This window comes from Heterocephalus glaber, unplaced genomic scaffold, assembly GCF_053883595.1.
Source record: "Heterocephalus glaber isolate CG9 unplaced genomic scaffold, H.glaber_assembly_v1.0 deba00001773, whole genome shotgun sequence".
In the NCBI taxonomy this organism is placed as follows: domain Eukaryota; kingdom Metazoa; phylum Chordata; class Mammalia; order Rodentia; family Bathyergidae; genus Heterocephalus; species Heterocephalus glaber.
In genome coordinates this window covers 10,587,897-10,600,639 of record NW_028258463.1, presented here as the reverse complement: position 1 = coordinate 10,600,639, position 12,743 = coordinate 10,587,897, and the positions used below count along the sequence as shown (strand labels likewise).

Sequence of the window (12,743 nt, the reverse complement as noted above, 5' to 3'; positions counted from 1 at the left end):
ATGGAAATGGAAACCACTGGACCTGAGCCAGACTGTGTAGTACAGCCTCCCTCTCCTGATGACTTTCCATGCCAAATGAGACTCTCTGAGAAGATCAGTCCATTGAAGACTTGTTTTAAGAAAAAGCAGGATCAGAAGAGATTGGGAACTGGAACCCTGAGGTCTTTGAGCCCAATATTAAACACTTTTGCCAGAGTCTGGCTCACTTGACGAAGTTTTTAGATCTAGAGACCAGAATGCAGATAAAAGCACCTTACATGAACCTCTGGTGAAAAAACCCTGGAGATTTATTCATCGTGTTCACCTACAGAAAACAGTATGTCTGTTCTGATTCCTGATGGGACAAATGTCGGGAGCCAAATGCCAGAAGGCCATCCTTCCACTGATGCTCCAGAACAAGTGGTTCCAATCCAGCGTCACAGCTTTCACCAGAAACCATCAGTGGAACAGTGGCAGACTCTACAGCAGGGCACTTCCAGACTGACCTTTTGCACCCAGTTTCAAGTGATGTTCCAGGTAGTCCTGATTGCATAGACAAAGTAATGGATTATGTTCCAGGGGTTTTCCAAGACAACAGTTTTATAATCCAGTACATTTTGGACACCAGCGATAAGTTGAGTACTGAGCTCTTCCAGGATAAAAGTGAAGAGGCTTCCCTTGACCTCATGCTTGAGCTGGTAAACCAGCTACAGTACCATACTCACCAAGAGAACGGAATTGAAATTTGCATGGACTTTCTCCAAGGCACTTGTATTTATGGCAGGGATTGTTTGAAGGATCACATGGTCTTGCTATATCATTGGCAGAGCAAGAGGACAACTACTCAAAAGTGGGAGAGTGTATCCAATGATTCTCAGGAGCACTTGAAAAGATTTTATTGTAACGCAGAAAACAATAGAATGAGAGTGAAGTATGGAGGACAAGAATTTTGGGCAGATTTGAATGCCATGAATGTGTTTGAGACAACTGAATTTGATCAACTACAAAGGCTATCCACTCCACCCCCTAGCAATGTTAACTCCATTTACCATACAGTTTGGAAATTCTTTTGTAGAGAGCACTTTGGATGGAGAGAGTATCCTCAGTCTGTTATTCGATTGATTGAAGAAGCCAATTCTCGGGGCCTGACAGAGGTCCGATTTATAATTTGGAATAACCACTACATCCTCCACAACTCATTCTTCAGCAGAGAAATAAAAAGGAGACCCTTCTTTCGCTCTTGTTTTATACTACTTCCATATTTACAGACACTTGGTGGGGTTCTCACTCAGGCTCCTCCACCTCTTGAAGCAACTACATCATCACAAATCATCTGCCCAGATGGCGTCACCTCAGCAAACTTTTATCCTGAAACTTGGGTTTATACGCATCCATCTCAGGACTTTTTTCAAGTACCTGTTTCTGCAGAGGACAAAAGTTACCAAATCATTTACAATCTTTTTCATAAGACTGTACCTGAGTTTAAATATAGAATTTTACAAACATTGAGAGTCCAAAACCAGTTTCTTTGGGAGAAATATAAAAGGAAAAAAGAATATATGAATAGGAAAATGTTTGGCCATGACAGAATAATCAATGAGAGACATTTATTTCATGGAACATCCCAGGATGTGGTAGACGGAATCTGCAAGCACAACTCTGATCCTCAAGTCTGTGGAAAGCATGTTACAATGTTTGGACAAGGCAGTTATTTTGCAAAGAAAGCAAGCTACTCTCATAACTTTTCTAAGAAGCCCTCCAAAGGAGTCCATTTCATGTTTTTGGCCAAAGTGCTGACTGGCAGATACACAGTGGGCAGTCATGGCAAGAGAAGACCCCCTCCTGTCAATCCTGGCAGTGTCACCAGTGACCTGTATGACTCTTGTGTGGATAATTTCTTTGAGCCTCAGACTTTTGTCATTTTTAATGATGACCAGAGTTACCCTTATTTTGTTATCCAGTATGAAGAAGTCATTAAGACTATTTCCATTTGAAAAGTCTTGGTACTGCTAAATTATTTGGTATAAACACAAGCCAGTGTTTGTGGCAGGTTTTGAATGGGTGGGACTATGTGGGGAACAGCAATGGACAGAGATAGGTCACTTTTCAGACCCATTTTTTTAAATGCTAGAAAGTTTAAATTTCTTTTTTTTAAGAAAAGCAAGTTTTAAAATGACCACTTGTTCTTTAATTATTTACTAATTGTTGTTAGTGTACTCAGTGTGGGAAAGACTAAAGTTTGCATACTCTTCATTCACACTTGTACATATAGGCAGGAATGTTAGAAGCATTTGAGAAAAAAGCAAGAAAAACTGAACAGCACAACTGAATTTAATGGTTTTTTGGGTCTGTTAGAAGTTTGGCTAAATCAAATAGAGGCTACCAGCAAAGTGGGGATTCTGTTTCCTTACATTGATGAAACTGACTGGATCTGACACTAGCATGCTTATTTCCTACTCAAAGCATGGCTGCTTTGATGTAGTATAAATGCATGACATTTTGGTAGGTACAAAGAAATTTTTATTTGTACCAGCAGAACTGAAATATATCACTTAATCAGAGAACATCAGTGACTTTAACTGTTTTGCAGTTTGCTTGGGAATTCAATGTTCTGTTAGAGAAAGTTTTAAGGCTTTAGAAAATTTTTTGAAAATTTTTTTGATGAGATAATAAAAGCAGCATGTATTTACTTATTACCAAAGAGAGGCAATCTGCAAGCTATACAGTTGGTATTAATAAAGCATTGTTTAAGCAATTTGAAAGGTAGGAGCCTCACTTTCCTTGGGGTTCACAAGTCAGAGCACCTTCATGTGAAGCCTTCTCAGTGTCTCTCTAAGAGGCACCTGGAACCTGATTGAGTGCTTTAAAGAAAACAATGTTAACGGTGAGGTCCTGGCACATACAAACATCACAATTTAACTCTCCGAACATGGAGCAGAGCAGCATGGGGTGCGTAATTATTCCAGACTATCATGACAAGATGTAGGGTTCAACCCGTGAGGTCTATGAAGAGAAGATTGGATACTGTCACCCCACCTTTGGGGTTACAAAGTCATGTCCCTCTCGGGGGCCCCTAAGGGGTGTGTGGGCCCGGGCCAGCAGGGCCATCCTGAGACCCGAGCATCCCAGGCACCGCCCACTGGAAGCAGGCGGCGCCAGGGTGTTCAGAACTGGAGACGCAGGTCTTGGACGACCTGAGTATTCGCTCTCTTGTACTGGCCAGAAACAGGGAAGAAGGGACAGGAAGAGGGGCACAAGAATGTCCCCAGGTGCGTCCCACCGAGGCCACCAGTGCCTGGGTGAAGGCCTCCTTCTAGGTCTCCGTGTTCCCCCGGAAAAGCATCTTGCCCTTTCAGAAATTCTTAAGAAGCTCTGCATTGAGAATTTTTGTCATCAACAAAATCCTCCACTTACCAGTCATATGAAACATGATTCTCATATTGTCAAACTTTGGTCTTGGGAAACCTAGTCTCTTCCATTATCATCCACCTTAGTTTGAAGGAATTGGGCAGATAATTTGGTTAAAGCCAGTCGTCAGGATTAGAAGGACAGTATTACTTTCTTTCAGGGTGCTAGACTTGCCCTGACAGTTTTGAAGAAAGGAAATACATCTTCAACCAAATTGATAAGGTTTATTACATGCTTTGCACAAAGTAGATTCTCAAAAGGAATTGTTGGGTTGAAATTATTGTTAAAGGTGGTAATCCCACCCCATGCCTGCTTTCCCAGATGCAGCTGGGTTCCCTGGCTGATTCTGTATCTTACACTACTTAATAGAACACAAACTAGAAATTGTGCCACTGGCCCAGCTGGAGCTCTGTTAGGTGAATGTGCTATATTGCCTCTGGTTAGAGAGGTAGTAGCTGGATATCCCTCACTTAAGCAAAGCAAATACCTGGATTTACTAAAGTGGACATGGTTGTTCACCACAGAATTCCTTCAGATATAAAGTCTCCTAGTATGTTTGTGGTTATGTCATTTACCCAAAACTTTTCAAGAATTTCTGTGTTGTTTAAAGCAAGATACAGCTATACTGGTGCATCAGTGAATCCATCTGTTTAAGCACTTACCAGGGCTTCCACACAGTTATTTATTTTTGCCTTAGTTGATCCTGTTGTTTGCTGCCATTGGCATGAAACGGGCAACTGTGGCAGTTGTTCTTTCATTCAGTTACAACTTGTAAACCAGTGATTTCCAGTCTTTTCAAGTTAAGACACCTTACCATTACTTATTTGATTTTATGAAAGTTGTTCCATGTTTTCTCCCGAAAGGAAACAAAAGCTTTATGACGTATTTATTTTTTAAACAAAACTAAGAAAAATAAAAGTTATGGTAATTCTTTAAAAAGAAAAGTATTCATGGAAGCAAGGAGCAGGGATGAAGAGAACATCAATACGCATGGCTGAAATGGATCATTTGAAGCCACAGCAATCAGTTGCTGATAACGAAAAGAACAGTCCTGAGGATCTGGTTTTCAAGGCTCCCTGAGGGAAGAGGGGTCAACAACTTTCCCAGCAGTGAGATCTGGACTTCATCCTGACCTACAGGGAAGGAGGAGAAAAAAGAACATCAAAGCAAAGCAGGTGCCGTGTCAATAAGCTGCCTCACAGCTTAGCAAAGCCACTAACAGGGTGGTTGTCATTAAGCCAGAGAAGGCAGTTAGTGAGCAGGCTTGTTTCCCAGAGAGCAGGCCTGACATGTGGGGAGAAAATGGTCATTTGTTTCCCCAAGTGGCTGCACAGATGTACCTCGCTGTCCCACATCCTCCAGCATACAAGAAAGAGTTTGGGCATTTGTGTCCTCTCTGGCTCTGTATATTATCAGAGGCTTGCATTTTTAAATATAATGATATGGATTGGAATCTCGTTCAGGTTTTGGTCAGTATTTACGTTGTGTGTTGTCTCACGTGTATATTAGCTATATGTGTTTCCTCTAATTCCAATTCCTATCCACATCCTTTACTCAACATCCACCCCCTTCCGCTTGCTTCATCTCCTGCTTTCTCATCCTCTTATCTTATCAATATGTTATCAACAGAGTTTTTGGGGAAATTTCCACCCATAGTCACCCATCAGTGCTAACAGTTTTATTCATTTCATAACAGAGTGTTTATATTTTAAGTTTTTCTTGATATAGTTCACTGCCAGGCCCTCTAATACGATGCTGCATGTCACAGTAGGCTGAATATCTTCATATTTTCAGTATAGCAGGATATATGATATTTCACAAGTAAATATCCTACTTTCAGGCTTTTTTGTAAATTCTTTTGAACAGAGTAATGTATCTTTTCTTTTCATTTGTTAAGGTATTCTATCTTGAAAGTGTGCTCACATCTATGCAATGATTTTTCTTCACAAATTGAATGTTGTTACAATTAATCCATCTTTTCCAGTAAAGGGTTTAAAGACACTGACCACTGTCCAAATGCTGGAGCAATTTTGCCTTTCTGGCAGAATCCTATGTGACTGTGATTGCCTGCACATGGCTCTGGATGTAGTTCACTGAAGTCTTCTTTAGGATTTATGCTGACCCTGAATTGCTTAACCCAGACTTCCTGTTCTTTCTTACTTACTTACACACTTCCTGTTTCCTTTGCCTTCTCCGGTCGAGTTAGATTGGAATCTGCCTATTTCAGGACTCAGCTTGAGTTCCCTGAGTTTTATGTTTGGACTTTCAAAGAGTTCAAAGAAGAAAATCGCAGTCATACTAGAATAATATTAGACTCATATGACAGGTAAAATTGGATCTTAAATGTTACGTTCGAAAGAACTGAATGAAATACAGAGACACTAAGGAACCAGAAACATCACACTTCAGCCATACCTTCAGGAGCGATAGGACAGGTGTGGTCAGATTACCTTTGCAGAGTGGCATTTAAAACTGATGTCAGTAGGAGCAGGGCCAACATATGCAAGGGCAGTGTAAAGGAAATCATAGGTTCCCCATTTGCGGGATTTACACAGGGCTGGCTGAGGGTCTTGTGCACGTGGATGTGGAATCCTGTGCAGCTGGTGGTGTGAGCCACTGTGGCTGTTGGTGTCAGGAGAGTCTCAGGTGGAATCGCTCACAGCTCCGTCGGGAACACAGTACAAGGAGAACTGTTGTTGCTTGATCTTCCATTTCTTAGGCAGGAGCATTTTGTCCTCAGAGCATGAGATGTCACTAACCTTGGGAGTATTTTTCCAACCTTGGAATGACTGAAATATGAGACCATTGTCTCTAGATAATATCACACATGACACACAAAAGTGTGGACAGACTTGGGCAGATTGGAACTCTTGTACACTGGTGAGATGGAAAACATCACAGCAGCTACAGAAAACACTGTAGAGGGACCTCAGACTGGAAACTGACATGCTATATGACCGAGCAACCCAAATTCTGCTGAATCTTGAAGGGTGTTAGCACTCCCCTGTCCACAGCAGCGCAATCAACAATGGCCAAGATGGCAAAGAGATAAGAATGCCCGGCAAGGAGTTAGTAGATAAAGAATATGTGGTACCGACACACAAGGGAAGAGTATTCACTCTTCAGAGAGAAGAGCTCCCCTCATTTGGGACAATAGGGATCCACCTGGAGGACATTAAAGTGAGGGAAATATACCAGTTGCAGAAGGCCCTGTGGCACTTTCCCTACTCCTGTGAGGAATGAGAAATATGAGACCCCAAGATAAGGAAAGACTGGAAAAGTGTGGGGAGGAGGGGAGGAAAAGGCAGCAAGTTCCTACCCAATAAGCATTAAGCTTCAGTTCTGTAGGACGAGTAACTTCTGAGACTGATGCTCCACACTACGCCTGCTGTGCATGATACAACACAATCCCGTGCACACTTACTATGGAACATCTACCTCTGGCATCCAGTGTTCTCAGCACAGTGAAAGGAAGACAGGCAAGGTGGCGTGGATAATGATACAGAATTGACTGAGAATCCATAAGTGATGCATGCATTTAGGGAGACAGCTCAACATCAACAGGAAAGGAGAAAGTAGCACTGCAAGCATGCAGGGTACGCGGCAAAGAAAAATGATCATAAAGATGACCCATAGCCTGCTATACTGATGACTTAATAATGAAGAATGTTATTCTCTATATTATTCAGAGAGAGGGGTGAAGGTTTTGGCTTCTGAATTTAAATCAAGACCAGATCTACCCTAAGGATGAGTGAAGCTGGTGACATCCAAACAACCCCAGGGAGAGGAGGAAGGGAGTCAAGTTCATCACAAGCTCTTATGATGGTGGGCCAGAGATAGGTTTCCTGGTAATAACACGGCTGTTTTCAGCAAAGGTAGGAAGTGTATTTGTGTGAAGAAGGAAAGGCAACACAAGAAGTTTGGCAGCACTGATAGTGGCCCTTGGGGATCATCAGCAGCAGAGCTGGCAACAGCTGGACTCACAGCAGCTGGGTTGGCAGCAAGGGGTGCTGTAGCAGCTGGTCACACAGGTGGGCTTGAAGCAGGTGCTACAGCAGGTGGTTTGACAGCAGGTTGGGGGGCAGCAGGGCTGGCAGCAGCTGGAACCACAGCTGGTTTGGCCACCGCAGCTGGGCTGGCAGCAGGGGGAGCTGCAGCTGCTGGTGACACAGGCTGGTTTCCAGCAGGTGGTCCTGCAGCAAGGGGGGCAGCAGGACTGAGTCATGGTGTCAGGCGTGGGGCGGGTCCTGGTCACAGGAGAGATTCTCAGGATGTGGTGACCTCTTCCCATCTGGGCCTTTTATACCCTGGCCCCAGAAGATGCAAGCCAATCAGCAAGTGTTTTCCTTGTTGTTTACACTCATTCCCACATTTAATTTGTGTTTGCCAGGGAAAGAACTGTTCACCAAATGGGATGAAGCTCTTAAAAGTCAGTGTTTAATCTGTTCCTCAACTGGCAGTAACTCGGGGGTCCTTTTCCGGATAGAGGAAGGAGTCCCCTCGTCGGTTCCTGTCCTGGACACCTTCCGGTCATGTGCTTGTGTCTGCTGCCCTGGGGCTCAGGAAGGCTCTTCCTCTCCCTCCTTCTTCCTTGGGCTGCGCTTAGGTGAGCACGTGTGCGTGGGAGGGGCGTGGACTTCACAGTGAGGAGCGAGTTCCTGGCTCCACGTCTGTTCACCCACAAGGCTGAGCGGGTAACATACAGGGCGGGGGCAGTCGCTGAACTGTTTCTCCTCTGCGATGCGCCTTTATGTGCCACTCTGCCTTGGAGCCAGCTGATTGTGGGCTGAAACCTTTTTGAACTTTCAGCCAAATAAACCCTTTGCTCCCTAACTCTGGGTGTTGGGAATTTTGTCTCAGCAATGGGAAAAAAGTAACTAACACATAATGTCTTCCGGTTTAGACTCCTCCCCTTTCCCCCTTTGCTGTGTTCATTGGTGGGGCTTTCAGGAGGTGATTGGGCCACGGAGTTTACTCATCAGAGCAGTGATTCACAGAAGGGTTTGTAGCTGCGCATGCTGCTGTGAGGAGGTGGGGTCTGGTCAGACAGGTGGTCCCTGGGGCGTGGCCTGGAAGGGAGGGAGCACTTCCTTCCCTGCGCCTCCCTTCCCTCTGCTCCCTGGCCGTGAACAGCTATGCCTGCCGCCCAGTTCCCCCATGTCCTTCGCGCCTAAGAGCAAGTCAACCATGGACTGAATCTTCTGAAATCTGAGAAGCAAAATAAACCTCTCCTCCTTTGAATTGTGGGTGTCAGGTAATTTGTCCCAGGTTGCTTTCTGGCTCACAGAACAAGGGAGCCTACCGCTCCTTGGGGCATCCAAGGAGTACTTGTAGCAAAATTGCTGAGCATTGTGGTGAAATCTGAACACACACACACACACACACACACAAACACACACAACGCTGATCATTTTTGTGAATTCAATACTGGTCATGTCTGCAGCAGTACTGTATCATTCTGAACAACAGGAGTAAAGACGTGTCTGTAACCACCAACCCAAATGCTCAGAGGAGCAACTTACTCTTCGGATATGAAAACAACTGCTAACCCCCTAGGTGAACCTAGGGAAACCTGTGATTGACGAACACAACTCTGAAGCTGGTGGCATCAGATTATCACCAGATCAACCCACACATAAAACCTGAGATCCCGCTGACCTTCAAAACCCAAGCAACTCCTCAGAGTTTTACATTTGAACTCCCAAAGAGATGGGAGAAGAAAGTCTGAGTTATCGTATTATTATTATTTTTTTGGTACCGGGGATCGAACTCGGGTCCTTGCGCTTGCACAGCAGAAGTCTGAGTTATCTTAAAAACATAACTAGAATGTTACAACAGGTAGCACTCTTAAATGATAGGGCTGGAAGGAATCAAATGAAGCACCAGAATGCTCATGAATTGGAAATATCACAATTTGGCTATCTAATCTGTTGCCACAGGTGTAGAAAATTAGAGGTCATATTATTATCCTGACATGATAGAAGTAGGAACAACCAGTTCATGCAAATGGATCTTAAAGAAAACCAGTGGCTTACAGGTGAGCAGGATTTACACCAACCTGGGTGAGGATTTTGTGAAAAAGAATGCGTGCTTCTCAAAACTGAGTGGGGTGCTCCACAGTAGAAAGTCAGGCTCACGAGAGGCTCAGAGGGGGCTGTTGGCAGTGCCCAGCTGAGCGCGGCACAGGGGGGACACTGCCCTCCATCTTCCCGTTCCTTAAGCACAGGTGTGCACTTTCCCTAGTTGGATGAACATTAAAATATTATTACAAGTTTTAAATGAGTGACATAGTGGAAGAGTGTGCCTAAAATTACCAAAGACAACATCCAAAATATGTTATGAGGGGTGTGGAGAATTTGGCGATCATATTTGTTCCTCGGGATGTGAAATGTTGCAGGAAGTATGAGAAACCGTATGGAGGGGTCTCAAAAAATTGAAAGTGGAACAACTGTATGGAGCAGCAACTCTAATTCTGGATATTTATGCAAAAGAATTGAAATTAGAATTTTGAGGAGAGTGGCAGCTCTATTAACAACATGGAAGACATGGAAACTGTAGGAATATCCATCCACATATGAACACTTCAGAAAAAGTGGTTCAGAAATACAGTGGAAGGACATTCGGCTTTAAAAGAGAAGGAAATGGGTGTGTTTGTGATCCATGGAGGGACCTTGAGGATACTATGCCAAGTGAAATAAGCCAATCCCGGGAAGACTAGTGCGATACCATCACCCAGGCACTGAGGAAGGTAAAACAACCAGATTCAGATGAGGAAGAGGGGAGTGGTGGATCCCAGAGGCTGTGGGTAGGAGGGGTGGGAGAGGGTAGGGAGTTGTTAATCAGTGGGAATTGAATTTCAGTTTTGCAGGGTGAATAACTTCTTGAGATCTGGTCTTCAGCACGGTGCCCTCTTGTACACTTAGAAATCTGCAGGGCCGTACATCTTATGCCAAGTGTTCTTAGCACAATGAAACGGAGACAGACAACGTGTGCTGAATAACAGAGCTGCATTTATTGAGAATGTATGAAGCCTACATAATCTAGGGAGACAACTCAAGCGATGCGGAAAGGAGAAAGCAGAGCATGCAAGCATGCAGAGTACAGTGCCAAAGAAGACGTGATTATAGCCATGCTTGATCAGTTGCCTAAGCTTATGACTTTTCATGAAGAAGAGTTTTCCTATGTTGTTCAGGGGATGAGATGACCATCTTGGCTTCAGAGCTCAAGTCAAGGCTGGAGTTGCACGCCAAGATCTGTGAAGCTGGCAGAAGACTGACAGCACCTAAGGGCTCAGAGGCTGAGGGTGGAGGACTCTGCCTTCCCTTGTAGTCATCCACTGGTTCTTACAACACTGCATGAGGAACGGATGTCCTGGTGCTAGCTTGGTGATGTCAGAAAGGCAGGGAGTGCATTTGTGCGGAAATGGCATGGTGGTTCCTCGGATTTGGTGGGGCGGATGGTGGTCTTTGGGGAGTTGATCAGCAGCTGCAGGGCTGGCAGCAGCTGGATCCGAAGCTCTCGGGGAGGCTCCCAGTCAGGCAGACGCACGTGGGGTGGTAGCAGGTTCTGGTGCAGATCACGGGTCCAGAGCAGGCTGGCTGGCAGCAGGTGGGCTGGCAGCAGCTGGGCTGGCAGCAGCTGGAGCCACAGCTGGTTTGGCCACAGGAACTGGACTCACAGCAGCTGGGCTGGCAGCAGCTGGACACACAGCACCTAGGCTGGCAGATAGGGGTGCTGTAGCAGCTGGTCACACAGGTGGGCTTGAAGCAGGTGCTGCAGCAGCTGGTTTGACAGCAGGTTGGGGGGCAGCAGGGCTGGCAGCAGCTGGAACCACAGCTGGTTTGGCCACCGCAGCTGGGCTGGCAGCAGGGGGAGCTGCAGCTGCTGGTGACACAGGCTGGTTTCCAGCAGGTGGTCCTGCAGCAGGTGGTCCTGCAGCAGGTGGGCTGGCAGCAAGGAGAGCAGCAGGAGTGGGTCATGGTGTCAGGTGTGGAGGACGGGTCCTGGTCACAGGAGAGTTTCTCAGGATGTGGTGACCTCTTCCCTTTTATACTGGCCTTTTATACTCTTTGCTTCCAAAAATTGAACCAATCAGTATCCTTTTCCCTATTCTTGTTTATATTGTTTTCCATATTCTGTTTAGGAATTGACAAGGAGGAAATAGTCCTCTAGGTGTTGTGAGCCCTTTCAAAGTAAGTGTTTAATCTGTCTCTTAATTGGCAGTCACTCACAGGGACTTCTGCAGATAAAAGGGAAGAGTCACAGAGTCTGCGCCCTTCGGGCACTGACTGTCCTCTGCCTGCGGCAGCTCCTGCCCAGAGAGGGTCGGGCGTTGCTCCCCTACTCTCTTACTGCCCTGGCTCTGTGAGGCTAGGAAGCGTCTTTGGGGAGGGGCAAGGTGCTGCGTTGATCCCAGCAGTGAACCAGTGCCTGGTTCTGTGTCTGCTCACAGAATCCTGACAGAAGGGTAAACGGGCGCAGGTCTGTGTTCCAGCGTCTTCGCCTGTGCCTGCCAGGTTTACCCAGAGCACTGGGGAGCAGACTGTGGCCAGGGGGATCCCATGGCAGAGGAGAACCAGGGCACGAGGACAGACGTGGAAGCACGTCCTTTTAGGGTGAAGTGGGTTTCAGAGAATTCGAGGGGACCATTGCTTCTTCTTCTTTTTTTTTTTTGGTACCGGGGATTGAACTCGGGACCTTGTGCTTGCGAGGCAGGCGGGTACACCACTGAGCTACATCCCGGGCTGTGCTTCTGATCCCCATACACCTCAGGAGGTGGTTAGGAGACTTGTGGCTCTCCGCTGTGTCGCTGTCCTGGCAGCTGGTGATCCCGGCTGTCCTCTGAGTCCCAGGGAGGTCACTGACCTCAGGGCATCCTTCCCCCTTCCTTCCTCCCTTCCTCCTCCTCCCCTTCTCTTCTTTGTTATATGAAGGATTTGAGTAGTTGGCATACTACCTGATTTGTCTTTAAGGACTAACATCTAAAATCTCTCTGTTAGGCAGACCGCTCATTTAAAAAGAATGAAATGATTAATTTCCATCTTGACAGAATATCAGAAAGTGAGCACATCTATGACTTCATTACCTGGCTAGGAAATAGAAATTAAGTCCCTTCCTGCAATCATAGCTTCTCACTCATCGTCAGGGGGAGCTCTTTACTCTGTGGACTTGTGACCCCGTAGATCAGTTCTGGTTCTGTTTGACTTTCTTTCCCCCAGTACTGGGGATCGAACCCAGAGCCTCGTGTGCTCTAACAAGCATTCTACCATGGAGATCCCCCCCTCACCCCTTTATCTACTTTTCATGTAAATAAAAATAGAATAGTCTACTCTCTGTTTACCTTAGGATTGTGTCAT

General features: G+C 45.6%; 1 protein-coding gene and 1 pseudogene across 1 annotated transcript; one reads left to right on the top strand and one right to left on the bottom strand.

Annotated features, from left to right (window-relative positions):
* LOC101714104 (protein mono-ADP-ribosyltransferase TIPARP pseudogene) lies at positions 1-1,973 on the top strand (annotated as a pseudogene).
* An 8,291-nt stretch (positions 1,974-10,264) lies between these two features.
* On the bottom strand, positions 10,265-11,403 carry LOC101697309 (uncharacterized). Its single transcript, XM_004859845.2, has one exon. It carries the CDS (start codon positions 11,364-11,366, stop codon positions 10,866-10,868), a length of 501 nt encoding a protein of 166 aa, XP_004859902.1. The 5' UTR covers positions 11,367-11,403; the 3' UTR covers positions 10,265-10,865.
* Positions 11,404-12,743: the final 1,340 nt, after the last annotated feature.